Source organism: Aotus nancymaae, unplaced genomic scaffold (genome assembly GCF_030222135.1).
Source record: "Aotus nancymaae isolate 86718 unplaced genomic scaffold, 86718_ANA_hifiasm-v0.15.2.pri h1tg000030l, whole genome shotgun sequence".
Taxonomy (NCBI): Eukaryota; Metazoa; Chordata; class Mammalia; order Primates; family Aotidae; genus Aotus; species Aotus nancymaae.
In genome coordinates, this window is record NW_026988443.1 from 21,963,897 (window position 1) to 21,990,376 (window position 26,480).

The following is a 26,480-nucleotide window of genomic DNA, read 5'->3' on the forward strand; positions in this document are numbered from 1 at the left end:
GGGAATAAAATAGCCCTGAGTCTAGAGATTCTAATGTTGGAATCTGCTTGCCTCCTGGAAGGCTCTGTCATGCTTCCACCACCTCTGCCTAGGGCAGCTCCTGAGGCTCTGAGCACCAAGATAGGCCTCTGTGGGACATGGGATGGGGAAGGGTGGATGGGCCTTATCAACCCGTCCCCCACCCCAGCCCTGGACAGAGCAATCACCGATGAAGCGGAACTCGCTGCACTCGCACTCAATGAGGGCCACCGTCTCAGCCAGCCACAGCAGGTTGTCTTCAGTCACTAGGCTGGGATACTTGGCCACCAGGTCTAGTGGCAGGAAGCAGTAGTGCACCTCCTCTTCTGTATCTAACAGGGGTGTGTCCATGAGCCCCAGAGGCGCCTTATCATGTAGGCCTGGAAGATAATATGCAGGCAGTGTTGCCACTTCCCAGAAGCCAGGGATCTTATTCCAGCAGGGTTTTCCCTGACCCAGTGGCCCCAGAGGATGCTAGAGAGACCACCCAGGAGATGGTCCTTGCCACTTGCCAGACACATCTTCCTTTTTTCTCTTTTCAGATGTAGCCCTAAGGCTCAGAAGTAGTGTGGTAGGGAGTGGGGCATGGAAGTCTATTTTTTTCTTTTCTTTTCTTTCTTTCTTATTTTTTAATTTTTTGAGATGGAGTCTCATTCTGTCACCTATGCTGGAGTATAGTGGCACCATCTTGGCTCACTGCAACCTCTGTCTCTCAGGTTCAAGTGGTTTCTTCTGCCTCAGCCTCCCAAGTAGCTGGGACTACAGGCACATGGCACCATGCCCAGCTAATTTTTCTATTTTTAGTAGAGACAGGGTTTCACCATGTTGCCAGGCTGGTCTTGAACTCCTGACCTCAGATGATCCATCTGCCTCAGTCTCCCAAAGTGCTGGGATTATAGGCATGAGCCACTGTGCCTGGCTGGAAATCTTTTTTTTTCTATAAAGGGTGAAGGGCAGTGGCACATGTGACATTTTGACTTATGTACCCAAAGTCATTAAATTCATTTACCCATTTGATTCTTTCTAATTGATCAAACCAAACACAGTGATTTACAGACAAAATAGATGCTTTTGACACTCCTGGAAACTAAAACCCATCAGTAATCATAAATGCCTTGTACTCATGTGCTGTGAGGCACTCATCAGACAGTGATCATTTGGGGACATTGTGTGTGGTGGTTGGAGGAAACTTGAAAGAATGGTGGAATTCCCAGACAAATAGGAGGGAGTGGAATGAAGCCTCGCCTTGCCCACATGAAACCAGAATGCAGAGGAGTGAGTGTGATGGAGGATGTTGGTTCCAGCAGGCAAGCAGTCATGGAGAGGGCCTGTGGCAGGGCAGAAGATCAAAGGAGATGACAGAGACTGCCTCAGAAATCAGGCACTCTCTGCTCTCTGGATGGAACCCACTTCTGTTAGGGTGAGGAAAGGGAAAGTTGGTGTGGGCTTCAGGGAGGGCCAGCCTATCCCAATTATACCTGTGAAGGCTGGGCTTTTGATTGGAAATTCTGAGGGTTTGCTAATACACTTCCATGTTCGCCAGTAGTTCAGAGATGCTCTCTCTGCAACAGGTATGTCTGCAGGCCGCACGCGTAGATGGTGTTTCCCTTCCTTCAGGTTATCTAGAGTCTGTTAGATAAAGAAGAGTACTATCCTGAGAATCTAAACCAAGTAACAACCAATTATAGTGTGAAGATCAGGAGAAACAGTATGTGACTGTGACTTACTTTGTTTTGTTTTGTTTTTGAGAGGGTCTTGCTTTGTCGCCCAGGCTGGAGTGCAGTGGCATGATCTCGGCTCACTGCAACCTCCACCTCCTGGGACGGAGCAATTCTCCTGCCTCAGCCTCCCGAGTAGCTGGGATTACAGGTGTCTGCCACCATGCCCAGCTAATTTATTTTTATTTTTATTTTTAGTAGAGACGGGGTTTCACCATGTTGGCCAGGCTGGTCTTGAACTCCTGTCCTCAGGTGATCTGCCTGTTTCGGCCTCTGAAAGTGTTGGGGTTACAGGTGTGAACCACCACATCCAGCAACTTAAGTGTTTTGAAATAAATTAGGCAATCACACAAAAATGTAAAGATGTAGGGCTATAGGATGACATGCTGATATTCAAAGTCCCAATGACTATTTCTCTTCTGATTTTTGAAACAGGTTTTATTATAATTTTATGTTGAATAATAGTAATTTATCTTACACAATCTAAAGAGGAATTTCTATTTAATCATTAAAAACTTGTTATTTTCTGCTATCATTTTCCTTCAAGTGCTCAAAACCACTTTTGACCTGTTATGATTGTGATTTGCTATTGTTTGTGTTCATCCTAACCCTGGATAGTGATCTAAGTGGTGAGATTGAGATAAACACGTCTTATATTTCCACAGGGCTCCACATTTTTTTAACACACTTTCACACATGTTTGCTCATTTACCATGACATTACTCTGAGACAGATGTGGTTGGTGAATGTCTTACTGATGAGTCAGCTGAAGTCAGAGGCTTTGCAGCTTTCCCAAGCAGTCTTCCAAGTCCAGAGCTTCTCAGCTTGAAGGATCAGGTGACCAGGGGTGAGCTGAGGCTGGATTGGAGCACCCCAGCTAGGCAAGCCTGAAGCCCAGGGTGGTCTTTGTGCCACCTTTACCTAGGGACCTTTTCTCCCTCAAAAGTCCTGCAGGGGGCAGATTATTGTAACATCAGCCTTTCCACCCCCACCATGTCCCTTCTTTACTCTAGAAGAAAATACATAGCATTTTCCCAATAAATTTCCCGATATAGCAGGGCAAGTGGTATTTTAAAGGCGCCATATGATCAGATCCTCATAATGGACAGGTGCCCAGATTCAGTCTGAAACTAACACAAGAATCTGCCTCCAAATGCTGGCTATGTCGATGAAGTGTTGTGAAGTCGTTCTCGAAAATCCTGAGCATTGAGAATAGCCCTCTGGTGGCCAAGCTATAAACTGTGCCCGCATAATCACTTAAGGTCGATGCAAAAGATGGCGGACCAGAGTATGAGAATCTTCCCCACTTTGGATGGCTGGAGGGCTTGCAGAAGCACTGGGCAATGGCGGGATCATGGCAAATGCTTTCCTGCAACAGTGAGCAATGAGGGAAACTGTGTGCATGGAACGCTGGGAGACACTGTTGTTCATTTGGGAAATACTCATTGTGCATCACCAGGGCCACAGTCAGACTGTGCCTGCACTCAAGAAGCTCTCAGCTTGAGAGAGAAGAAAGATATGAAAGACCACAATTTATGAATACTGAGATTAGAATCAGTGTCAGTTATGAAGTTTCTGGACCTCCAGGAACCCTGGGATTTCTTTCTATAACATTAGAAGGAAGCATTAGAGTCTTGCTCTGTTGCCCAGGCTGGAGTGCAGTGGTGCAATCTCAGCTCACTGCAACCTCCACCTCCTGGGTTCAAGCAATTATTCCGCCTCAGCCTCCTGAGTACCTGGGATTATAGGTGCCCACCACCTCGCCCAGCTAATTTTTGGATTTCTAGTAGAGATGAAGTTTCACTATGTTGGCCAGGCTGGTCCCGAACTTTTGGCCTCACATGATCCACCAGCCTCGGCCTCCCAGAGTGCTGGGATTATAGGCATAAGCCACTGCGCCCGGCCTGCCTCTCCATTTCTCTCCTTTCCTTTCACCTAGTCCTGGTCCCCTAGACCCCTCTCCACACAGTGATCTTGCAAACATATGCGGTGAGTCCAAATCACTCCCCTTCTTAAAGAACTTTAGTGCTTCCTGTTTCTATGGGATTGATCCAGACTCTCCTTTGCATTGCACATAAGGTCCTTCATAATCAATGGAGGCAGTAGGATATACATGAAAAGCACAAGGACTTTGAACTCAGGCATATCTGTGGTAAATCCTGACTCTGTTGCTTAAGAGCTAACATTTGGCCAGGCGTGGTGGCTCATGCCTGTAATCCCAGCACTTTGGGAGGCTAAGGCAGGTAAATCATGAGGTCAAAAGTTTGAGACCAACCTGGCCAATATGATGAAACCCCGTCTCTACTAAAACTACAAAAATTAGCCAGGTGTGGTGGTGCATGCCTGTATTCCTAGCTACTCTGAAGGCTGAGGCAGGAGAATTGCTTGAACCTGGGAGGCGGAGGTTGCAGTGAGCTGAGATCCCGCCACTGCACTCCAACAGAGCAAGACTCCATCTCAAAAAAAAAAAAAAAAAAAAAAAAGAGCTAACATTTATTACCCATGGACTTTTATTTTTATGTTTTTTTTTTCTCCTCTTCAAGGTAAGTTATCATGATGCTTTGTATACCCATGGACTTTTAAAGTGAATCTTTCTAATCTTCCCCTAACAACAAATTAGGCTCTAGTATCATCACTCCCTTTTAGCAAATGGGAAACTAGGTCCAGGAAGAGATAGGGGACTAAGTGTACCAAGTAAGTGGAGATGCTGGGAATGAAACCCAGGACTCTGGATCCCAAGCCCTTAGTGAGTGTTTTTATTTATATGTAATAGTTGTACATATTTTTGGGGTGCATGTGATATTTTGATACTTGGATACAATGTATAATAATTAATTTAGGGTAATGAAACTATCCACCATATCATTTTTAATTTTTTTTTTTTTTGAGACAGAATCTCACTCTGTCACCTAGGCTAGAGTGCAGTGTGGTGTGATCACGGCTCACTGCAACATCGACCTACTGGACTCAACTGATCCTCCTACCTCAGCCTCACAAGTAGCTGGGACCACAGGTGCCTATCACCACACCCTGCTAATTTTTATTATTTTTTTTCTTGAAACAAGGTCTCACTCTGTTGCCCAGGCTGGAGTGTAGTGGCACCATCTTGGCTCATTGCAACCTCTGCCTCCCAGGCTCAGGTGATCCTCCTACCTCAGCACCTGAATAGCTGGGGCCACAGGCATACACTACCACACCCAGCTACTTTTTTTGTATTTTTTGTAGAGATGGGGTTTTGCCACATTGCCCTGACTGGTCTCAAACTCCTGGACTCAAGTGATCTGCCTGCCTCAGCCTCCCAAAGTACTGGGATTATAGGCATGAGCCCACAGCTGACTGATTTTTAAGTTTTTTGTAAAGAGGCTTTGCCATGTTGCCTGAGCTGGTCTTGAACTCCTGGGCTCAAGCAATCCTCCCACATTGGCTTGTGGGATTACAGGCATGAACCACTGGGCCAGGCCCACCACCTCAAACATTTATCTTTTCTTTGTTATGGAAACATTCCAATTATTTTCTTCTAGTTAGTTTGAAATATACAATATATTATTGTGTTTTTTTGGTTTTGTTTTTTTGCTTTTTTGAGACGGAGTCTTGCTCTGTTGCCAGGTTGGAGTGCAGTGGCACAATCTCAGCTCACTGCAACCTCCACCTCCTGGGTTCAAGCGATTCTTCGGCCTCAGCCTCCCGAGTAGCTGGGACCACAGGCACGTGCCACCATGCCTGGCTATTTTTTTATATTTTTAGTAGAGACAGGGTTTCACCATGTTGGTCAGGATGGTCTCGATCTCTTGACCTCCTGATCCGCCCGCCTCGGCCTCCCAAAGTGCTGGGATTACAGGCGTGAGCCACTGCGCCCGGCTATTATTGTTAACTATAGTCTTCTTAGCATACTACCAAGTATAAGAACTTATTCCTTTTATCTGACTGTATTGTTATACCCATTATCCAAAATCTCTTCATCCCTTTCCCTCCCCCGACTCTTCCCAGCCTCTGCTTCCTTCTACTTGTCATGTAACTTCTCGAAGCCTCAGGTTCCTCACAGGCAAAGTGGAGGCAGTAAAATCTGGAAAGTGTTGTAAGGATTAAATAAAATAATATGTTAATTTCCTTCTTCTTGGAGGTCATATCCTAAATTACCTTTCTCTTTCTCTCTTTCTCTCTCTCTCTCTCTCTTTTCTTTCTTTCTTTCAGGCCTTGCTGTGTTGCCCAGGCTGGAGTGCAGTGGTGCAATCATCATGGCTCATTGCAGCCTCAACCTCTTGGGCTTAAACAATCCTCCTGCCTCAACCTCCCGAGTAGCTGGACCAGAGGTGTATGCTGCAACACCTGACTTTTTGATTTTTTTGTTATGTGGCCCAGGCTGGTCTCAAACTTCTTAGCTCAAATGATCCTTCCACCTCAGCTCCCAAAGTGTTGGGAATACAGGCATGAGCCACTGCGCCCAGCCTAAATTACCTTTCCAGCGTCATCTCCCATCATTCTTTCTGTTTACATTCCATCATCAGTGACACTAAACTTCACAAAACTCCAAAAACACATCATGTTCTTTGACACCTCCTCATCTTTGTGTAAACTATTCCATCTGCCCAGAATACTCCTCCCTATTCTCTTCCTGAAGAGCCCGGAGCCTCTCCGAGTCAGAATGGGTCATCCTTTCACTTTGTTCTCACAGATATTCAACACTTTCACTTCTCTCTGCAGGCCTCTGGCTCAGTTTCAGGCCAGTTCTTCCCCCTATACCAAGCCTCCTGGTGAGGGGCTGGTTTGATGCATACCCATTTTGTATTCCAGAACCTAGCATACATATGAAAGAATGCATGAAAATGGAGGGCTAGCTCGGTGCAGTGGCTCACGCCTGTAATCCCAGCACTTTGGGAGGCTGAGGTGGGAGGATCACCTGAGGTCAGGAGTTTGAGACCAGTGTGTACAACATGGCAAAACCCCATCTCTACTTAATATACAAAAAATTAGCCAGGCTTGGTGGTGCATGCCTGTAGTCCCAGCTACCTGGAAGCTGAGGCAATCACTTGAATCCAGGAGGCAGAGGTTGCAGTGAGCCTCTGAGATTGTGCTACTGCACTCCAGCCCAAGACAGAGCAAAACTCTATCTCCAAAAATATATATATATATATATATATATATATATATATATATATATATATAGAAAAAGAAAAAGGAGGGATGATTCTCTGGAAAGAAAAGCAAAGGAAACATGGGAGGTCTCCAAAGGAGTGAATAGAGAAGTAGACTGCACTCATAAAACTGAGAAAGATGGAAAGATGTTGAGTATCCAAAACCACAGGAAAAGCCAGCACAAGATTACAATGGGCAGAGCCCATGGAGTTCATAGGACAATGAAGACAGGAATTCCACCTTGGGATCTGGAGGCCAGAGGGAAGACCTAAGTGAGAGAGAGACAGGGATGAAGGAGGTGAGGGAGGGAGGATGGCAAGAAGAAAAGGGCTCAGCTTGGATCTGATTGGTGATGGACTCTTTCTGTCCATCAGTAGGTGAAGTAGCAAGAAAAGAGTGAAACTACAGAGAGTCAGCTAGGGGAGCCCAGCACTCCAAGCCCATGCTCAGTGGACTGTATCACAGAAACTTGAACCTGCCACTTATTTCACGGGCAGATTCAAACCCCAAGATTCTGTCTCAGTGGAGAAAATAGTAGAGCCCTTGAACAACTCTAAATTGGCCACATTAGAGGAGGCCTGTGGTGGGAGAGGGAGAGAGAAATCCCTGCCCAGGACAACACCCCTATTTGGAGGTGTTTGATACCGGATGTGTCCTATGGAATGGGTCAGTAGTGACAGTCTGGCTAGTTTGAGAGGAGATGTGCTAGTTGAAGAGAGAATGATCTATTTTGCAGAAATGAAATCTCCATTTCCTGCTATTTCCGAGCATGTAAAGTGTTAGCAACACCATTTTCCCCAAGAAAGGTATGCCTGAGAAATCTTAAAAAAGAGAAAAACTAAAATAAACAAGTCCACAAAGATTGCCATCCTTGCCAGACAGGCCATGCTGCATGCCGGGTTCAGGCATTGGCCTTCACCTATACTCAGGAGCCTCAACAAGGCTGTTTCCCGAACTCTCTCAACCAATCCTTGCTCTGGCTTCTAGAAATACAAGTCCTCTTTCCAAATGGAAAGCCATTCAGGTGCTGTAAGAAACCACAGAAAGCACTCCCCAGCTCCTCACTTATTTATTTTTGGTCTACCAGTTTCCCCTAATAGATATAACCTCCCCAAGACCTCAAGGACCTTGCCTGTTTTGTTCTCTGCTGTATTTGCAGCACCAAGAACAAGGCCTGTGGGGTCTCAATACCTTTTTTGTTCAATGAATGGCTAAATGAAGAACACTCTAGAGAGCCTGGGCTTCCAGCTGCTCTCTGGTTTTGCTGACTGAAGTTGCCACAGAGTGTGTGGCTGGTCTTCTATGGGCTGACTCCAGGTCTGCTTTCATCTGCCTGAATATGACTTCTAGGAATTTTACACTTCACATGTTACGACCTGGAAAAAGTTATTGGAGAGAGGATTTCTTAAGGGAAATACAGACCTTAAATGAATTCAGATGTCTAATTTCTAGCACAAGGATAACTGATGTTGCTTTTGGCCTAGATAGTGGTGAAAAAGATGTGTCAATCAGAAGCAACATTAAACTAATGGTGTGGGGGTGTATGTGTATGTATGTGTGTGGTTGCCAAAAGATGGCTGACAAATGCACCCTGCTGGCAGAGCTTTGGGACTTATCGAAGGTTTTCCAAAGCAGCAGCAGTTCTCAGAGATGGCCTTATGCTCTGATGTAGGCTGTTGGAAAGAATGTAATGGTAAAGAAGCTTAGGGGAACTTGCAAATCCCTGACTGCCTTGTAAAGACAAGGAGGGTCAGCACTGCTTTAAGGCTCAAGGAAAACAAGGCTGGTAGAACAAAAGGATGTGCAGAACAGCAGGTGTCAGCCCCCAAAGCCAAACAAGACCCAGCTCTCGGCATTTCAAACCTGCCCCTTCACTGCTGGCCTCAGTCCCCTCACTCTGCAGAAGTCATCTTAGTCATAGCATTGAATGTTTTCTCAGCAGGTATGTTAAACACATGCAAATGCCGGGTACTGTGAGAGGTGCTAGGTGTTTGTTTCACGAAAACATGAAAAGAGTACAGTCCAGTGAGGAAGAAAGACATATGAATACATGATCACACCAGAATTAGCACTGCTAGAACAGGGGAATTAAGTCTGTTATGAGAACAGAGAGACAAAAACTCAGGAAATGTCAGGATAGTCTTCCAGTGGGCCACATTTAGGCCAAATCCTTTTTTTTTTTTTGTCAGAGATGGAGTGTCGGTCTGTTCTCCAAGCTGGAGTGCAGTATGCAATCTCGGTTCACTGCAACCTCTGCCTCCCAGGTTCAAGCGATTCGTCTGCCTCAGCCTCCCGAGTAGTGGACTAGAGAGGCACGTGCTACCATACCTGGCTAATTTTTGTATTTTTAGTAGGTGGAGTTTCACCATGTTGGCAAAACTCAAACTCCTGATGTCAAGTGATCCACCTGCCTCAGCCTCCCAAAGTCATGGGTTTACAGGTATGAGCCACCACACCTGGCCTAGGCCAAATCTTAAAAGGGGAGAAATCTGGAAGAGGAAATAGCAAGTGAAAAGGTATAGAGAGAAAGCATGTGGGGTGCTTGGGACATGGCTGAACTTCAAAGCGTGTGTGTGCCTCTGTGTGTGTGTGTGTGTGCGTGTATGTTTGTCTTTATGTGGCCTTGCCTGCATGTAGGTGTGTGTCTTTGTTGGGATATGAGCCAGCACAAGCAGATGGGCCAGCCCGTGAGGAGCCCTGATGCCATGTCAAGGGGTTTGCATTTGAGTCATCCACTTACCCACACCATAGACAAGCTACACAGTTGGGATGAATATCTGCTGTTTATGTCATCCCCTTCCTTTCCAAGATCACAGTCATAATCTCACATGATGAGTAATGGGAAATGTGAGACTGCCACTGGTCTATTTTCTTAAAAGTGCCATTTGTGTGATCAACATAAAAACTCCCTGGCTCCCTTGAGCACAAGGAATGAAGGTGTGTTTGGGTTGCTTGCTGGCAGCAGAATGCTCACAAGTGGAACAACTTAAAGTTCCAAACTGAGAAGTCCCTGAAAGGTGTGAAAAAGAAAACACAAGTAGCATGTCCTGTCAACGTACTGTCCTCAGTGTGTACTTAAGGGGGAAAGTAAAAGAGAATCGATAATTTGCCATGAACCTTAAACTCTGGTGAATGACCCTGAAGGGAAATGCCACACCCTGCAGCTATGACTCCCTCTCAGGCTGATGGATGCGAAGGGCTCAGATCAGTTTACATTTAGGTAAAGTGGCCTTCCCAAATTACGCAGGAAGTTCTAGGAGGCCCTGTGATATTAATGTATGGACCTATAATGACTACTTTATATTTCTCCATAAACAATATACAGTATTTCAAAAAATCCAGGTTTATAGATTTATGTATCAGCTTTGATGACTCCCAGATTTTTATCTCTAGGCCTGTTTCCATGAATTCCAGACCTGTACATCCAGTGCCTCCCAACCACCTTCACTTGAATGGTTTCATTGCCATTTAATTGTCTCTCAAACTCAGCATGTTCAGATCCTAACTCCTGATTTTTCCCCCTAAACCTGTGTACACATCCCTCAAAATCCACCGTTCATCTGGTTGCTCAGGAGAGTAACAAAAGAGTTGTCCATTCTCTTTCACCCTACATTCTATTCTTCAGCAAACACTATCAGTTCTACCAGCAAGACATATTCAGAGTTTGAACACCTCTAACACCACTATTACCACCATAGACCAAACCACCATTATCTTTCATCTGGATCCTGCAGGAGCCTTTTAACTGGTCTGTCTGCTTCCTCCCTTGCTCTGCTATAGTCCAGGTCAGGGGTCAGCAAGTTTTTTTCTGTAAAAGGCCTGACAGTAAATATTTTAGGCTTTGCTAGCCACATGGTCTCTGTCAACCCAACTACTCAGCTCTGTGTTGTAGCTTGAGAGCAGCCATAGACAACACATAAACAAATGAGCATAGCTGTGTTCCAATAAAACTTTATTAATGGCACTGAAATTTGATTTTTTTTTTTTTTTTGAGATGGAGTCTCACTCAGCCACTCAGGTTGGAGTGCAGTAGTGCGATCTCGGCTCACTGCAATCACGATCTCCTAGGTTCAAGTGATTCTTCCATCTCAGCTTCCTGAGTAGCTGGAATTACAGGCACCCGCCATTATGCCCAGCTAATTTTTGTATTTTAGTAGAGGCAGGGTTTCACCATGTTGGCTAGGTTGGCCTTGAACTCCTGACCTCAGGTTATCCGCCTGCCTTGGCCTCCCAAAGTGTTAGGATTACAGGTGTGAGCCACGGTGCTTGGCCTGAAATTTGAATTTCATATGATTTTTACATAGCACAAAATAATTTTGATGTTTCTTCAACCATCTAAAAATGTAAAAACCATTCTTAGCTCACGAGCTTTAGAAAAAAGATAGTGGCTGAATGTCATCCATGGGCTGTAATTTGCAGATTCTTGATCTAAGGTTAAGCCAGCAGCCAATGATCTTTCATTCTTTTTTTTTTTTTTTTTTTAGAGAAGGTCTTGCTCCATCACTGAGGCTAGGATGCAGTGGTGAAATCTCGGCTCACTACAGCCTTGAACTCCTGGGCTTGTATGATCCTCCTGCTTGAGCCTTCTGAGTAGCTGAGACTACAGGCACATGCTACCATGCCTGGCTAATTTTTAAATTTTTTGTAGAGATGATGTCTTGTTATGTTGCCCAGGCTGGTCTCAAACTCCTGGCCTCAGGTGATCCTCCCACCTCAGTGTTGAGATTACAGGTGTGAGCCACTGTGCCCAGCTACTTCCTCCCTCCCTCCCTCTCAATATTTCTTTCTTTCTCTTTCTTCCTTCCTTTCTTTTTCTTTTTTTTCTTTCTCTTTCTTTCTTTCTTTCTCTTTCTTTCTTTCTTTCACATACTATAAAACTTACCCATTTAAAGCATGCAGTTCAGTGGCTTTTAGTCTATTAACAGAATCAAGCAACCATACCACAATCTATTTCAATACCCCTAAAAGAAACTCTGTACTCATTAACAGTCACTGCTCATTCTCCATTCTCACTCACCCATCCTTCCTACCCTGAGTCCCAGCCCTGGGAAGACACTTATCTACCTTCTGTCTCTATAAATTTGCCTATTCTGCACATTTTAGATAAGTAGAATCATACAATATGTGGTGCTATTTTATTTTATTTTATTTATTTATTGTAGAGATGGGGTTTTGTCATGTTGCCCAGAATGGTCTTGAACTCCTAAGCTCAAGTGATCCACCCACCTCGGCTTCCCGAAGTGCTGAGATTACAGGCGTGAGCCACTGCACCCAGCTGTGTCTGTCTTACATACATAGAATCATACAATAGGACTGTTTCTTTCACTTAGCTGATATGATGGCTTTTTTCACTTAGCATAATATATATATTAGAATATCTATCTATCTACATACACATATATATATATATATATATATATATATATAGAGAGAGAGAGAGAGAGAGAGAGAGAGAGAGAGAGAGAGAGAGAGAGAAAGTCTTGCTTTGTCACCCAGGCTGGAGTGGTGCAAACATGGTTCATTGCAGCCTCAACCTCCCTGGCTCAAGTGATCCTCCTGCCTCAGCCTCCCAAGTAGTTGGGACTATAGGCATGAGCCATCATGCCTAGCTAAATTTCTTTTTTAATTTTTTGTAGCCCAGGCTGGTCTCAAACTTCTGGCTTCAAGCAATCCTCCTGACTCAGCCTCCAAGAGCTACCTATAACATTTAGAATAAATCCTGTGTCTTCACCATGGCTTTCAAGATTCTGCAAGATCTGGCTTCTTCTGACCTTATCATCTACCTTTGACATCTCCCTACCTCTCACTGTACTTTGTAATGGCCTCCAAGTGGGCCAAAGAGCCACTTTAACCATTAGCGTTTAACTATTTTTTTTTTTTTTGAAACAGTCTCACTCTGTTGCCTAAGCTGGAGTGCAATGGTGCAATCTCAGCTCCCTGCAACCTCCACATCCCTGGTTCAAGCGATTCTTGTGCCATGGCCTCCAGAGTAGCTGGGATTACAGGTGTGAGCCACCATATCCAGCTAGTTTTTGTGTTTTTTTTAGCAGAGATGGGGTTTCTCTATGTTGGCCAGGTTGGTCTCCAACCCTGCCCTCAAGTGATCCACCCACCTTGGACTCCGAAAGTGCTGGGATTACAGGCATGAGCCACCGTGTCGGGCCTAACTATTCTTAATGCCTGGAAGTTCTTTCCCCAGATATCTGCATGCCTTGCCCCTTTTTCATTCAGATTTCTGCTCAAATGTTGCCTTGTCAGTGAGGCCTGCTGCCTGATCACTGATTTTTTTTTTGACAAGGTCTAGCTGTGTCACCCCAGCTGAAGTGCAGTGATGAAAATATGGCTCACTGTGGCCTCGAACTCCTGGGCTCAATCAATCCTCCCACGTCAGTTTCCTGAGTAGGTGGGACCATAGGCACCCACCACCACGTCTGGCTAATTTTTAAAAAAAATTTTTGTAGAGATGGGGTTTTGCCATGTTGCCAAGGCTGGTCTTGTCCTAGGCTCAAGAGATCCTCCTGCCTTGGCCTCCCAAAGTGTTGGGATTGCAGGTGTGAGACACTATGCCCCGCCTCTGATCACTCAATACAAGAGTCACTTCCCTGGCTTCAGTCACTTGCTATCCCCCTACCCTTCTTGCCACATACTACCCATCTGAACATTAAAATACAAGCAGATTTGATATAAATGTTTTATTCTTTCAACTAAATTTCAGTGCTATAAGGACAGTAAAATAATGATATACTGGGGAAAATGTAGCAATATACATTTGTTTAAAAGATGGATTGAATAACAAAAACTACAAAAAAAAATCATATAAATACAATCTGAAATTCCAAGAAGTCCTGGAATACAGAAATGCCCTCCTCCTTCATTATTACACAGGAAGCACTGGTTTAATTGTCTTCATAGCATTTGTGTCTACCTGACATTGTATAGCTATAGGGTTCACTCCTGTATCTCCAGAGCTTGGTGTAAGTTTGGTGCTCAATACATAATAAGACACTAATAAGCATCAAGTGTATCCTTGGAGGCCGCAACTACAGGCTAGGGGTGGGGGTTAGGTGGGCAGGTGGAATTGAGGGGTTTGGGGAATGGGGAGGGGTGGAGAGAAGTGCAGCAGCGTAAGCCTGGGTGCCTATCCTCCAGAAGCTTCCCATCTTGTGCTGCTGGTTGGTCATTCTACATGGCTTTCCATCAAAGCCTACCATGTCACAGATAATTCTGAGTAGGATCTGCATTTGTTGAGTGCATGGGAACCTTAGTTAGCAGGAGGCAAAGTCCCACTTTTATTGTTAGGGGCTAAATCTGAAGGACTCTTTAGTGAGGAGTACTAACAGTTTAGAACAGTTTAGATATATGCTGCCTAATATGATAGCCACTAGCCACATGTGATTATTGACTACTTGAAATATGACAGTCTGAGGCCAGGCACAGTGGCTCACATATGTAATCCCAGCACTTTGGGAGGCAGAGGTGGGCAGATTACTTGAGGTTAGGAGTTTGAGACCAGTCTGGCCAACATGGCAAAACCCCATCTCCACTAAAAATACAAAAATTAGCTGGGCGTGGTGGTGCATTCCTGTGATCCCAGCTATGTGGGAGGCTGAGGCATGAGAATCACTTGAACCAGGAAACAGAGGTTGCAGTCAGCCAAGATAACTCCACTGCACTCTAGCCTGGGTGACAGAGTGAGACTCTGTCTCAAAAAAAAAAAAAAAAGAAATGTGACAGTCTGAATTTGAAACGTGCCATATGTATAAAACACATAACGATTTCAATTTCAAACACATCACAAAGAATGTAACTTTTCTCAATTTCTAAATATTGATTATGTGTTGAAATAACATTGTGAATATTATGAATATATTGAATACTTTGAATATATAGTTAACATTTTGAATATAATAATATATTATTAAATTGATGACACTTGTTTCTTTTTACTGTTTTAGATGCAGCTTTAGAAAATTTTAAATTACATATGTGTCTCTGAACAGTTTACAGCTATGTTCAGGCAAAAAAAAGAAAAAAAAATTACATATGTGGCTTACATACATGGCTCATATTATACTTTTATTGGATCATCCTATGTTTTCCCTTTCCAAAGCACACAGGAATAATGTCTGGAACCCAGAATGATCTTTGTAAGTACTGGGTGAATGAATTAAGTTGGGCTGCCTAAGTAGGGTCTAAAGACTAAGAATTGGCAAACTCCAATTTCTCCAAGCAAAGTGTTTGGTCATTTAGTCAAAAATCGGAGTATCTGATAGGCCTTAGCAGTGGAAAAGTGGTGGAAATGTGTGAAGCTGTTGATCAGCTTGAGGCGGCTGTCGGTTCCCAGCTGTATTTACACTCTACTTCAAGAAATAAACACCATTTCAGTTGGGCCAACTCAAATATTTATTTCTTTGAAAACACCATTTTCAGAGTGTAGCATTTGTTTTACAGTCTTTTTTAGGGAGGCAGATTCACATGATTGTTCAAATACTTCTGCTTACACAATGCAGAACTTTGGAACTGGACCAACTCATTGGATTCTGAGGTGCAGCCTCTCATTTAGAAGCTGAGTGCAGTGGCTCACGCCTGTAATCCCACACTTTGGGAGGCCGAGGTGGGCAGATCACGAGGTCAGAAGTTCAAGACCAGCCTGGCCAACATGGTGAAACACTGTCTCTACTAAAAATACAAAATTAGCTGGATGTGGTGGTGCAAGCCTGTAATCTCAGCTACTTGGAAGGCTGAGGCAGGAGAATCGCTTGAACCTAGGAGGCAGAGGTTGCAGTGAGCTGAGATCGTGCCACTGTACTCTAGCCTGGGACAGGGCTAGACTCCTTCTCAAAAGAAAAAAAAATGGTTCTTAAAAAAATTGCCTTGATCTCTGATTTTCTACAACATGCAAGTTATTCCCTCCCTTATACCACAAAATGATGCCTTGGCATAGAGTCATCAGCAATCCTGTCATGCCAGGCCATTTAAGTGGTTTTGAAGCCAATTGTAAACAATTCTAATACTCCATTCCTGGGGCAGTAGAAAAAAAAGTTGAATTCAAGAGGGTAGCCTTGAAAAAGAAAAAGAAAAAAATACAATTTTCCTGAGAAAATATTAAGAGTTTTTAGGCCAGGCACGGTGACTCACGCCTATAATCTCAGCACTTTGGGAGGCTGAGGCAGGTGGATCACCTAAGGTCAGGAGTTTGAGGCCAGCCTGGCCAACACGGTGAAACCCTGTCTCTACTAAAAATACAAAAATTAGCCAGGTGTGATGGCAGGTGCCTGTAATCCCAGCTACTCAGGAGGCTAAAGCGGGAGAATCGCTTGAACCTGGGAGGCAGAGGTTGCAGTGAGTGGAGATCACACCATTGCACTCCAGCCTGAGAAACAAGAGTAAAACTCCATCTCAAAAAAAAAAAGGAAAAAAAGAATTTTTGATTTCTAAACATAGAATGACTTTTAAGAGAAAACACTGAATTATTTAGTAAGAAGCATCCATAAAAACATGCACTATGAAATGTTCTCATGACCCAGATAAAACGGTTTATCTCAATTTTCTTCTAAAAAGTGTTGAGGTACAGTTGGTGGTACGCTGAGCTGCACTGCAGCTTGTTGGGTTAGTGCTGATACAGATGGAATAAACACCTTGTCCAGACAGTGGGATTAATATGGAAGATGGTCAATGGTCCTTCCCAGTCGTAATATTTAGTTTTTCCAGGTTAAAAAGAATTGTTCAAAAACTACAGAATAAACTACTTAAGATCAGCCACAGAAATCATTTCCGTGGCTTGGAGAAAAATTAGGAAAGAAAGGTAATGTTTTTTGGTAGTACTTTAATGGTTTATAAGTAAAGGTATTTAGAGTTCTTATAATAATAATAAAAAAGTTTCTTGGAAAACAAAGAAGTGATGGCAAAGGAAAGATTCTGCAGAACTTTTTTTTTTTTAAACGAAGTCTTACTCTGTCGCCCAGGCTGGAGTGCAGTGGGGCAATCTCTGCTCACCGCGACCTCCGCTTCCCGGGTCCAGGCTACTCTCCTACCTCAGCCTCCCGTGTAGCTAGGACCACAGGCGCGTGCCACCATGCTCAGCTAATTTTTTGTATTTTTAGTAGAGGCGGGGTTTCACAGTGTTAGCCAGGATGGTCTCAATCTCCTGACCTTGTGATCCACCCGCCTCGGCCTCCCAAAGTGCTGGGATTACAGGCGTGAGCCACCGTGTCCAGCCCCCAGAATTTTTTTCTCTCTCTCAACATGTGGCCCAAGATGAGAACTTTTTGCTTTGCTGTAAATGCATGTTACATACCTAATAGCCACAATGAGAGGTAATATTCTTGATAAATCTTTTAGATTTTAAATCTCAGACATGATGTACATAGCAATCCTAAAATGTCTAAAGTGTTCTCCTTTTAAGATTCAAAAAACAAAAACAAAAACAAGAAGCAGCTTAATATAGGATTTTCAAGAGCCAAGGGCATCCTCTCAGTGGATAATAAATCCCATCCTGGGTCCATGGTGGCTGTTAGTATAACTAAAGCACAGTTGGGATGAAATTCTTTATTAAGAACACGTAGGCTGGGTGTGGTGGCTCATGCCTGTAATCTCAGCTCTTAGGGAGGCCAAGGGAGCACTTAGGGAGGCCAGTTAGAGAGAATCACTTGAGCCCAGGAGTTCAGTACCAATCTGGACAACATAGGGAGACCCCTTCTCTACAAAAAATAGAGAGGATTGGCCAGGTCTGGTGGCATGCACCTGTGTTCCCAGCTCCTCAGAGGGACTGAGGTGAGAGGTGGGAGGATCATTGGGCTTGGGAGGTGGAGGTTTCAGTGAGCTGTGATTGCAACAGACACCCTGTCTCAAAAAGACAAAAACAGGTAATTTCAGTGCATTGTTTATTACTTTTTTTCCTTCTTACCCCTATACTAATGAGGAAATTATTTATTGCTTTAACACTTATTACATTTGCCTGTTAAGAGGGTCATCTCAGCAACCAATATATAAAAGGAAACAACATTTAGTGATGTAAAGTCATGTTACTGATCCACCACTCCCGGAAAACAAGAGCATCTTACCTGCAGCAAAGGCATCAGCTGCAAACCCAATGCTTGCTCATACAGCAAGTTCAGTTCTGCACAACTGGAGAAGGAGAGTTTGGAGGTGTAGAGGTAATAATGCACGTGCCTAAATGTGGAACCATCTCTGTCGATAAACAGCCTCTGGCTTTCTGAAGAGGTCAAGGCTGAAGCCTCTTTCCACAGCAGGGAGTCTGGAAACTGAGAGAGTTTGCTTCTGGGAACTGAGAAATGCCAGCCCCCTACGTTAAAATGAAATAAGTCCTCTGCTGATTCATGAGACATGCCACACTCCTCCTAAAGGGGGAATGAAAAAGAGATCTATGCAAGAAAAAGAAATAAAAAAGCATCCAGATTGAAAAGGTAGAAATAAACTCTCTCTCTCTCTGTTTGCTGATGACATGATCTTATACATAAAAAATCCTAAGGAATTCACCAGAAAACTATTAGAAATGAGTCCAGGCCAGGAATGGTGGTTCACGCCTATAATCCAAGCACTTTGGGAGCCTGAGGTGGGAAGATGGCTTGAGACCAGGAGTTTGAGGTTGCAGTGAGCTATGATTGTGCCACTGTCCTCTGGCCTGACAGAGCAAGACCCTGTCTCAAAAGAAAAGCAAAAACACCAAAGAAATGAGCCCAACAAGGTTGGAATATTAAAAAATGTTGTATTTTAATATTTTAGCAGTGAACAATCTGAAAGTGAAATTAAGAAAACAATTCAATTCCACTTACAATAGCATCAAAAATAATATATTTAGGAATAAATTTAACAAAAGAATGAAATAATGTACACTAAAAACTTTGAAACATTGTTGCAAATTTAAAAGACCTAAATAAATGAAAAAAACATCCATCCTCATGGACTGGAAGATTTAATATCATTAAGATGGCAATAGTCTCCCAATTGATTTACAAATTCGACACAATCTCCATGAAAATCCTGACTTTTTTGCAAAAATTGAAAAGCTGATGCTAAAATTCATATGAAAATACAAGGGACTCAGAATAGCTAAAACAGTCTTGAAAAAAGGAGAACAATGTTTAAGAAGTCACATTTCCCACTTTTTTTAAAGGCAGACTGCCACATGCAGCACCTCATTTGGATGTGTCTGAAATCTTGGAAGTTTGACTACTCTACATTCTCCTACAATGGACCTTGAGAGCTTGTTTGGAGATTCTAGCTAGGAAGAGCATCTACTCATATACCCTTGACTGAAGACTGGTCCTGCTTTATCAGGATGGTTGTCCTCTTTGACTGAGCCCGCAGCTTCAGGAGGGATGCACGTGGAGCAGTATGGGAAGAAGGGGACACCCGCCTAGCCAGCCAGATCAGCCAAATCAACCCTGGCAATCAATGGAGTGACAGATGTCACAGCCAGATTGCCCTCACATCACCCATTTTTTAAAACTTATTGCAAAGCTAGAACAATCAAGACAGTATGCTACTGGCATAAGGATAAATATAAAGATAAGTGGAATAGAATTGAGAGTACAGAATAAAACCCTTATATTTATGATCAATTGAATTTTGATAAGGGATCCAAGATGATTCAATGGATAAAGAATAGTCCTTATAAAAAATGGTGCTGGGATAACTGCCCATCCATATGCATAAAAGATAATAATAACAATAATAATAAAGTTGGACCCCTACCTCACCCCATACACAAAAATTAGCTTCAAGTGAATCACAGACCTAAAACTATAAAATCATTAGAAGAAACTAGAAAATCTTCATGACCTTGGAGTAGGCAAAACTTTCTTAGATGTGACACTAAAAGCAAAAGTGACCAAAAAACTAGATAAATGGAACGTCATCAAAATTTAAAAACCTTAGTGCTTCAGAGGGCGTCATGAAGAAGGTGAAAAGATAACCCACAGAATGGAACAAAATATTTGCAGATCATTTTTCTGATAAAGAACTTATTTCTAGAATATTTAACGAACTCTTAAACTCAGTAAGAAAAAGACAAATAACCAAATTTTAAAATTGGCAAAGCATCTAAGTAGACATTTCTTCAAAGAATATATAGAAATGATCAATAGCACAAAAAAGGTTGCTCAACATCCTTAGTCATCAGAGAAATGCAAATCAAAACCCACAATGAAATACTACTTCACACCCATTAGTATGGCTAGAATGAAAACAATAGATAGTAACAAGTGTTGACAAAGAAACTGGAACACCCACGCACTACTGGTGGAGATGTAAAATGGTGCAGGTGCTTTGAAAAACAGTTTGATGGGTCCTGAAAACGTTAAGCATGAAGTTATTCTACTATGAGCCTCCACTCCTAGGTGTATACTTAAGAGAAATAAAGACATGTGTCCCCACCAAAATTTCTAGACTAATGTTCATAAAACTTAATAGCCGAAGGTGGAAATAAACCTAAAGTTCATCAACTGACAGATGAGTAAACAAAATGTAGTATATCCATACTCTGGGATATTGTTTGTCAATAAGAAGGAATGGGACAAACATGGTAGCTCGAGTTTGTAATCCCAGCACTTTGGGAGGCTGAGGCAGGAGATTCGCTTGAGCCCAGGAGTTTGAGGCTGCAGCGAGCTATGATCGTACCATCGCACTTCAGCCTGGGTAACAGAGTGAGGCATGTCTCTAAAAAAAATAAAAAATAGGCTGGGCGTGGTGGCTCACACCTGTAATCCCAGCACTTTGGGAGGCCAAGGTGGATAGATCATGAGGTCAGGAGTTCGAGACCAGCCTGGCCAACATAGTGAAACCCTGGCTCTACTAAAAATACAAAAATTAGCTGGGCACGGTGGCAGGCGCCTGTAGTCCCAGCTAGTCGGGAGGCTGAGGCAGGAGAATTGCTTGAACCTGGGAGGTGGAGGTTGCAGTGAGTGGAGAGTGCACCATTTCACTCCAGCCAGGCAACAAGAGCAAAACTCCATCTCAAAGGAAAAATAAAAATAAACAATAAAAAGAAATGAAGTACTGACGCATGATAACAACATGGATGAACCTTGAAACATTATGCCAAAGAAAAGAAGCCAAACACAAAAAAATCACATATGATTCCATCCATATGCAATGTGTGGACAAAGCAAATTTCTAGAGATAGAAAATAGATTAGTGGTTGCCTAGGGCTGGAGAGGCTATGGGGAGACGGGATGCGACTACTAATGGGTATGGGATTTCTTTTGGAGTTGGTGAAAATGTTCTAAAATTGATTGTGGTAATAGTTACACAATTCTGAACATATTAAAACCTACTGAATTGTACACATTAAAATGTGTGAATTGTATGGTATGTGAATTATATCTCAATAAATCTGTAACAAAAATAGATGAGGTACTGTCCATTCCATGGAGCATGCAGAACTCTCTTGGGATCTTACTTGCAGAGACATTACATTATTGGGGGATGAATGCTATAGATAACTTTTCATAAACACAAAGGCAGCAAAGATCATTAACCTTCCTCAGCTCATTGTTAAAAGTTTAAGGTCATCTGTTCATCTGCTGGACAAGAGGTTGTTAGAAAAATAAAATTTAAGATCATCTATTTATAAGTGAATTGTCTACTTTGCTTCAAGATGACCTAGTTTACTAATATAAAGGAAAAGTAGAGAGCCATCAAACATACAAACTATCCATCTCAAATTTTAAAATATAAAGGGCACTACCTTGTAAAAGCATTTTTTAAAGGATAGTAAATAGTATATAAAATTTTACCTAAGAACCATAAAACAATATCAAATTGTAATAAAAATTATGTATGCTGAAGTGATTAGACTCAATGTACTGATATCTGTAACTTATTTTGAAATAAATAAAAAAATAAAAGATTGATGAACAGATAGAAGGATTGCTAGATGGACATGTGGTAAAACACATTATAAGCAAAATGTTGATTGTAGAATGTAGGTGGTGGATATGTGGTGCTCACTGTACAATTCTTTCAGTCTTTCTGAATGTTTATAAAATTGCATGAAGACTTTCATGGGGGAAAAGAGTGTTAAAGTAAAAGGTGATTACTTAAGAGAGGAAAAGCTCCCCGTTCCAAAAAGAACCTGCATTTCCTATTCTGACAGCTAAGGAAGGAAAATAAATGCATGCAAGAAAGAATGGGATGGGGTCCATCTCTCCCATAGCAAGCCTAGTCTAAATATTCAGACATAAAGAAGAGCAATTACATATGCCACATTTGAGACTAGAAGACTTAAAGGAAGTATTAAGAGAAAGAAGACAAATTGTGAAGTGATTACATAACTGACAGAAGCAGAGCCAGAAAAGCCAATCTAATGAGCTAATCTAGGATTCTAAGTCCCAGCCCTTCTAAAAGCCCTTCTAAAAGTTCATGTTCAGGCTAAGGCTGAACGTGACAAACAAAGTGACTAAGGGTCCCACCTAGACTAGAAAGCATAAATATACAAGGAAGAACTCTTGATTCTGCTTTCCGTTCTTAAAGGTGGCTGAGAGCTCAGTGGGGGTGCTCAGAGTGTGTAGATGTTGGATGCCAAAGAAAACTTACTTCTCGAAGGTGAGCCCCAGTTCTGGTCTCAGTTCCTCTTTTCTTGTTAAGGATAGGGTGTGACAAGAGAGTCCTGGCTCAAGAGTTCACACTCCCTTCTTACACACGTCCCATCCACAGGTGGGCTCTTAAGAGGTGACTGCTGGAGTGAGGGTAAGGATTAGGGATGTGACTGTTCTTTCCCAAAGACTGCTCAGGGGTTGGTTAGTGCATAGCTATTCCAGCCTGGGGACAGTCCTCAGTCACAGGCAAGTTTGGGGGACCTGTGGTGCTTAAAAGACAAAAGGCTTCTTGCCAAACTGACTTCAGGAAACAGGGTAGTCCTAAAGCAGTCATCCACACCCTATTCCAAAGAGCTTCTCTCTTTTCCACACCACGCTGATCCCTCTCTCCCAAAGAAGCTCTGTCGAAGTCAATTTCTTTTATTTTCTCCTTTTTCTTTTTTTTTTTTGGCTCTGTCCCTCAGGTCGCCCAGGCTGGAGTGCAGCGATGTGATCTTGGCTCACCGCAACCTCTACCTCCCGGGTTCAAGCAATTCTCCTGCCTCAGCCTCCCAAGTAGCTGGGACTACAGGCCGTGCCACCACGCTCAGCTAACTTCTGTATTTTTAGTAGAGACAGAGTTTCCCATGTTGGCCAGGCTGGTCTCGAATTGGGTGATCAGCTTCCCAAAGTCCTGGGATTACAGGTGTGAGCCACTGAGCCCAGCCCGTCCAAGTCAATTTCTAGAGCTAGAACCACCTCATGCTCTAAAGACAGGACCCCAACTCCTCAGAACCAAGATTCCCAACCTTTCAGATCTGGAGCTCCCCATCATGCCTTAGAGATCTGTCCTCACACTCCAATCCTTCAGATCTGGATCCCCCCCAACACACAACCTCGCCTTGCCCCAGTGTCAGCATCTCCAAGAGCTGAGATATGAAGACCTTCACCCGGTCAAAGGGGCACCCCCCCCAGTTCTCAGACAGGGAGTCCCCCACATCCTCAGAGCCAGAACGCTTCATCCCTCAAGACAGCGCGTTTTTCTAACTCCTCAGAGCCAGCCCCCCAAATCCTTCCCAGCTGGGGACCCCTCTCTCTCCCCCATGCCCCAGAGCAAGGTCTCGAACACCGTAGCCCTAATCATGGGCCACAACGGCGGCCCCCATTCGCCGCTTTGGTGCTTTTGGTGCCCACGCCAGTCCTTACCATGGTCGCGGCTCCAGCTGCTGGCGGGCGGGCCCGTGACCCGGCCAATAACGGCTCCCGGGGTCGCGGCCGCGCACGCGGGGGGCGGGGCCATGGGCGGGGCCTGGCCCGCACCGGGCGGTCTCGCGGGCGGCGGCAGGCTAGGCGGCCGGGTATGGCGGAACAGTGGGAGCTGGACGAGGAAGGCATCCGCCGCCTGGGGGCGCTGACCTTGGAGCAACCGGGTAGGGTCTGGCCGGGAGGGTCTGGAACGGGAACGTAGGGTCAGAAGCTGTGGGAAGAAAACTGAAGTGGAAGCAGGGGAACCTGAAATAGAGGCGAGGGAACCACAGAGGAGCGATACCTGAGGCTGAGGAGGGGTAACTTGAGGCAGAAGGTTACAGGGAGGTGGAGGTGGAGGAACTGAAGTAACGGGGGAGTCTGGGGCAGAGCCCGAGGAATTGAGAGAGAAGAGGGAGTGAGAAGTAGAGTAGGAGAAACAAGGTGAACAGGAGATCCTGCGGCAGGTGACAGAACTGCCGGGGCGCGGTGGCTCACGCCTGTAATTCCAGCACCTTGGGAGGCCGAGACGAGTGGGTCACCTGAGGTCAGGAATTTGAGACCAGCCTGGCCAACATGGTGAAACCCCCGTCTCTACTAAAAATACAAAAATTAGCCGGGCGTGGTGGCACATGTCTGTAATCCCAGCTACTCAGGAGGCTGAGGCAGGAAAATCGCTTGAACCCGGGAGGCGGAGGTTGCAGTGAGCCGAGATTGCGCTACTGCACTCCAGCCTGGACTACAGAGCGAGACTCCGTCTCAAAAGATAAAATAAAATAAGCCTGTTAGACATCCAAGTGTAAGGTACTAAGTAGGCAGTTGGATATATGGGTCTGGATCTCAGAGGAGAGGTCAGGGTTAGAGATGTAAGTTTTGGAGACATTAGCAATAGATGGCATTTAAAGCCACGGGAGTGAGTGAACTCAGCTAAAGAGAGAATGTCGATGGAGAAGAGAAGGAAAGCATAAGACTCAATTTTGGAATAGTTCAATGTTTAGAGGTTGAATAGAGGAAGAATGTGGTATCTTGGAATTTGAGAAGGGGTAGTGTATGGAGAGAGCAATGGTCAACTCTGCCAAATGCTATTCACAGGCTGAGCAAGTTAAATGCAGAGTGTGTATTAGATTTAGCAACATGGAATTCACTGGTGACTTTGACAGGGGCAGTTTTGGGAGAGTGGGGAAGAGGGAAACCAGATTGGAGTGGTATGAAAAATATATGAAGGGAAGAGACAGTGAAAGTAAGAACTTTTGCTGAAATGTTTGGCTATAAAGGAGACTACAGAAATGGATGGTAGCTGAAGCAAGCGTATGTTGTGCAGTAAAGAACAGTTATACCAGAACAGGATATACTAGAGCATGTCGGCAGTCTAATTATTATTTATTTGGTAGAGAGGGGAAAATGTATAACTATTTACTCATTTTGACTGTTAAAATAATGCAATTTATTCTATGGGTAATATAATAATTGTACAGTGAGAAGTAAGTCTTGACTCCCCCGTCCCTGTCTCATAGGCCTAGTTCTGCTTCCTAAAGGCAACTACTATTATCAGTATCTTGGATAGCTTTCCAGAAATATTCTCTACATATATAAGCATATATCATTTATTTTACAATTTTATATTGTGGCAATTTTCAAATATATACAAGAGTAGAGATAACAGAATAATGAACTCCATTACCCTACCTCAACATTTATCATCAATTCATGGCCAAGCTTCTTTCATGTATACCTCACCTATCCTCCACCCACCCCCAACCCCCTATACTTTTTTGAAGCAAATCCCAAGTATATGATTTCCTCTATTAATATTTCAGTGTGTATTTTATTTATTTATTGTTTTTCAGATAGAGTTTTGCTCTGTCACCCAGGCTGGAGTGCAGTGGCACGATCTCAGCTTACTGCAACCTCTGCCTCCCCATTTCAAGTGATTATCCTGCCTCAGCCTCCCAAGTAGTTGGGACTACAGGTGCCTGCCACTATGCCTGGCTAATTTTGCATTTTTAGTAGAGACGGGACTTTGCCATGTTGGCCAGGCTGGTCTCGAACTCCTGACCTCAAGTGATCCACCCGACTCAACCTCCCTAAAAGCTTGAATTACAGGCACAAGCCACAGCACCTAGCCAGTATGTATTTTTAAAAGATAAGAACACTTTTTTAAAAAATCACATATGCAACCTAAAAAATTTAATAGTAATATCTTTTGTTTTGTTTTGTTTTGTTTTTGAGAAGGAGTCTGGCTCTGTTGCCCAGGTTAGAATGCAGTGGCATGCTATTGGCTCACTGCAGCCTCTGCCTCTCGGGTTTAAGCAATTCTCCTTCCTCAGCTTCCTGAGTAGCTGAGATTTAAGGTGTGTGCCACCACACCCGGCTAATTTTTTTTGTATTTTTAGTAGAGACCGGGTTTCACCACGTTGGCCAGGCTGGTTTTGAACTCTTGACCTCAAGTGATCCACCCGACTCAGCCTCCCAAAGTGAACAGTAATTTCTTGATATCACGAACTATCCAACTAGTGTTCTTATTTCTCCAATTGTCCTATAATTTTTAAAAATTAGAATCCATATATGGTCCATATATTGCAATTGGTTGATATATGTCTTAAATCTTATTTGATCTATAGGCTCTCCCTTTTTTCTCTTGCATTTTCAATTGTTTTTGAAGAAAGAGTTTACTATAACCTGAATTTTGCTCATTGCATTCCTAAGATGTCTAACATTTTCCCATGTTCCCTGTACTTCCTATGAATTGGTAATTAGATGAGGCTTAATCAGATTTGGGTTGGATTTTTTTTTTTTTTCAAGATGATTTCATAGGTAATGGTATATG

General features: G+C 43.5%; 1 protein-coding gene across 1 annotated transcript in view; it reads right to left on the reverse strand.

Annotated features, from left to right (window-relative positions):
• Positions 1-23,430, reverse strand: part of KCTD19 (potassium channel tetramerization domain containing 19) — a 36,470-nt gene extending 13,040 nt beyond the window's left edge. The window contains exons 1-4 of the mRNA XM_021667085.2: positions 23,305-23,430; positions 17,933-18,229; positions 1,497-1,647; positions 207-398 (exon numbers count right to left, since the gene is read on the reverse strand). Of these exons, the coding sequence (XP_021522760.2) occupies positions 207-398; positions 1,497-1,647; positions 17,933-18,229; positions 23,305-23,430 (766 nt within the window). The remainder of the gene's footprint in view (positions 1-206; positions 399-1,496; positions 1,648-17,932; positions 18,230-23,304) is intronic.
• Between the last annotated feature and the right edge of the window lie 3,050 nt (positions 23,431-26,480).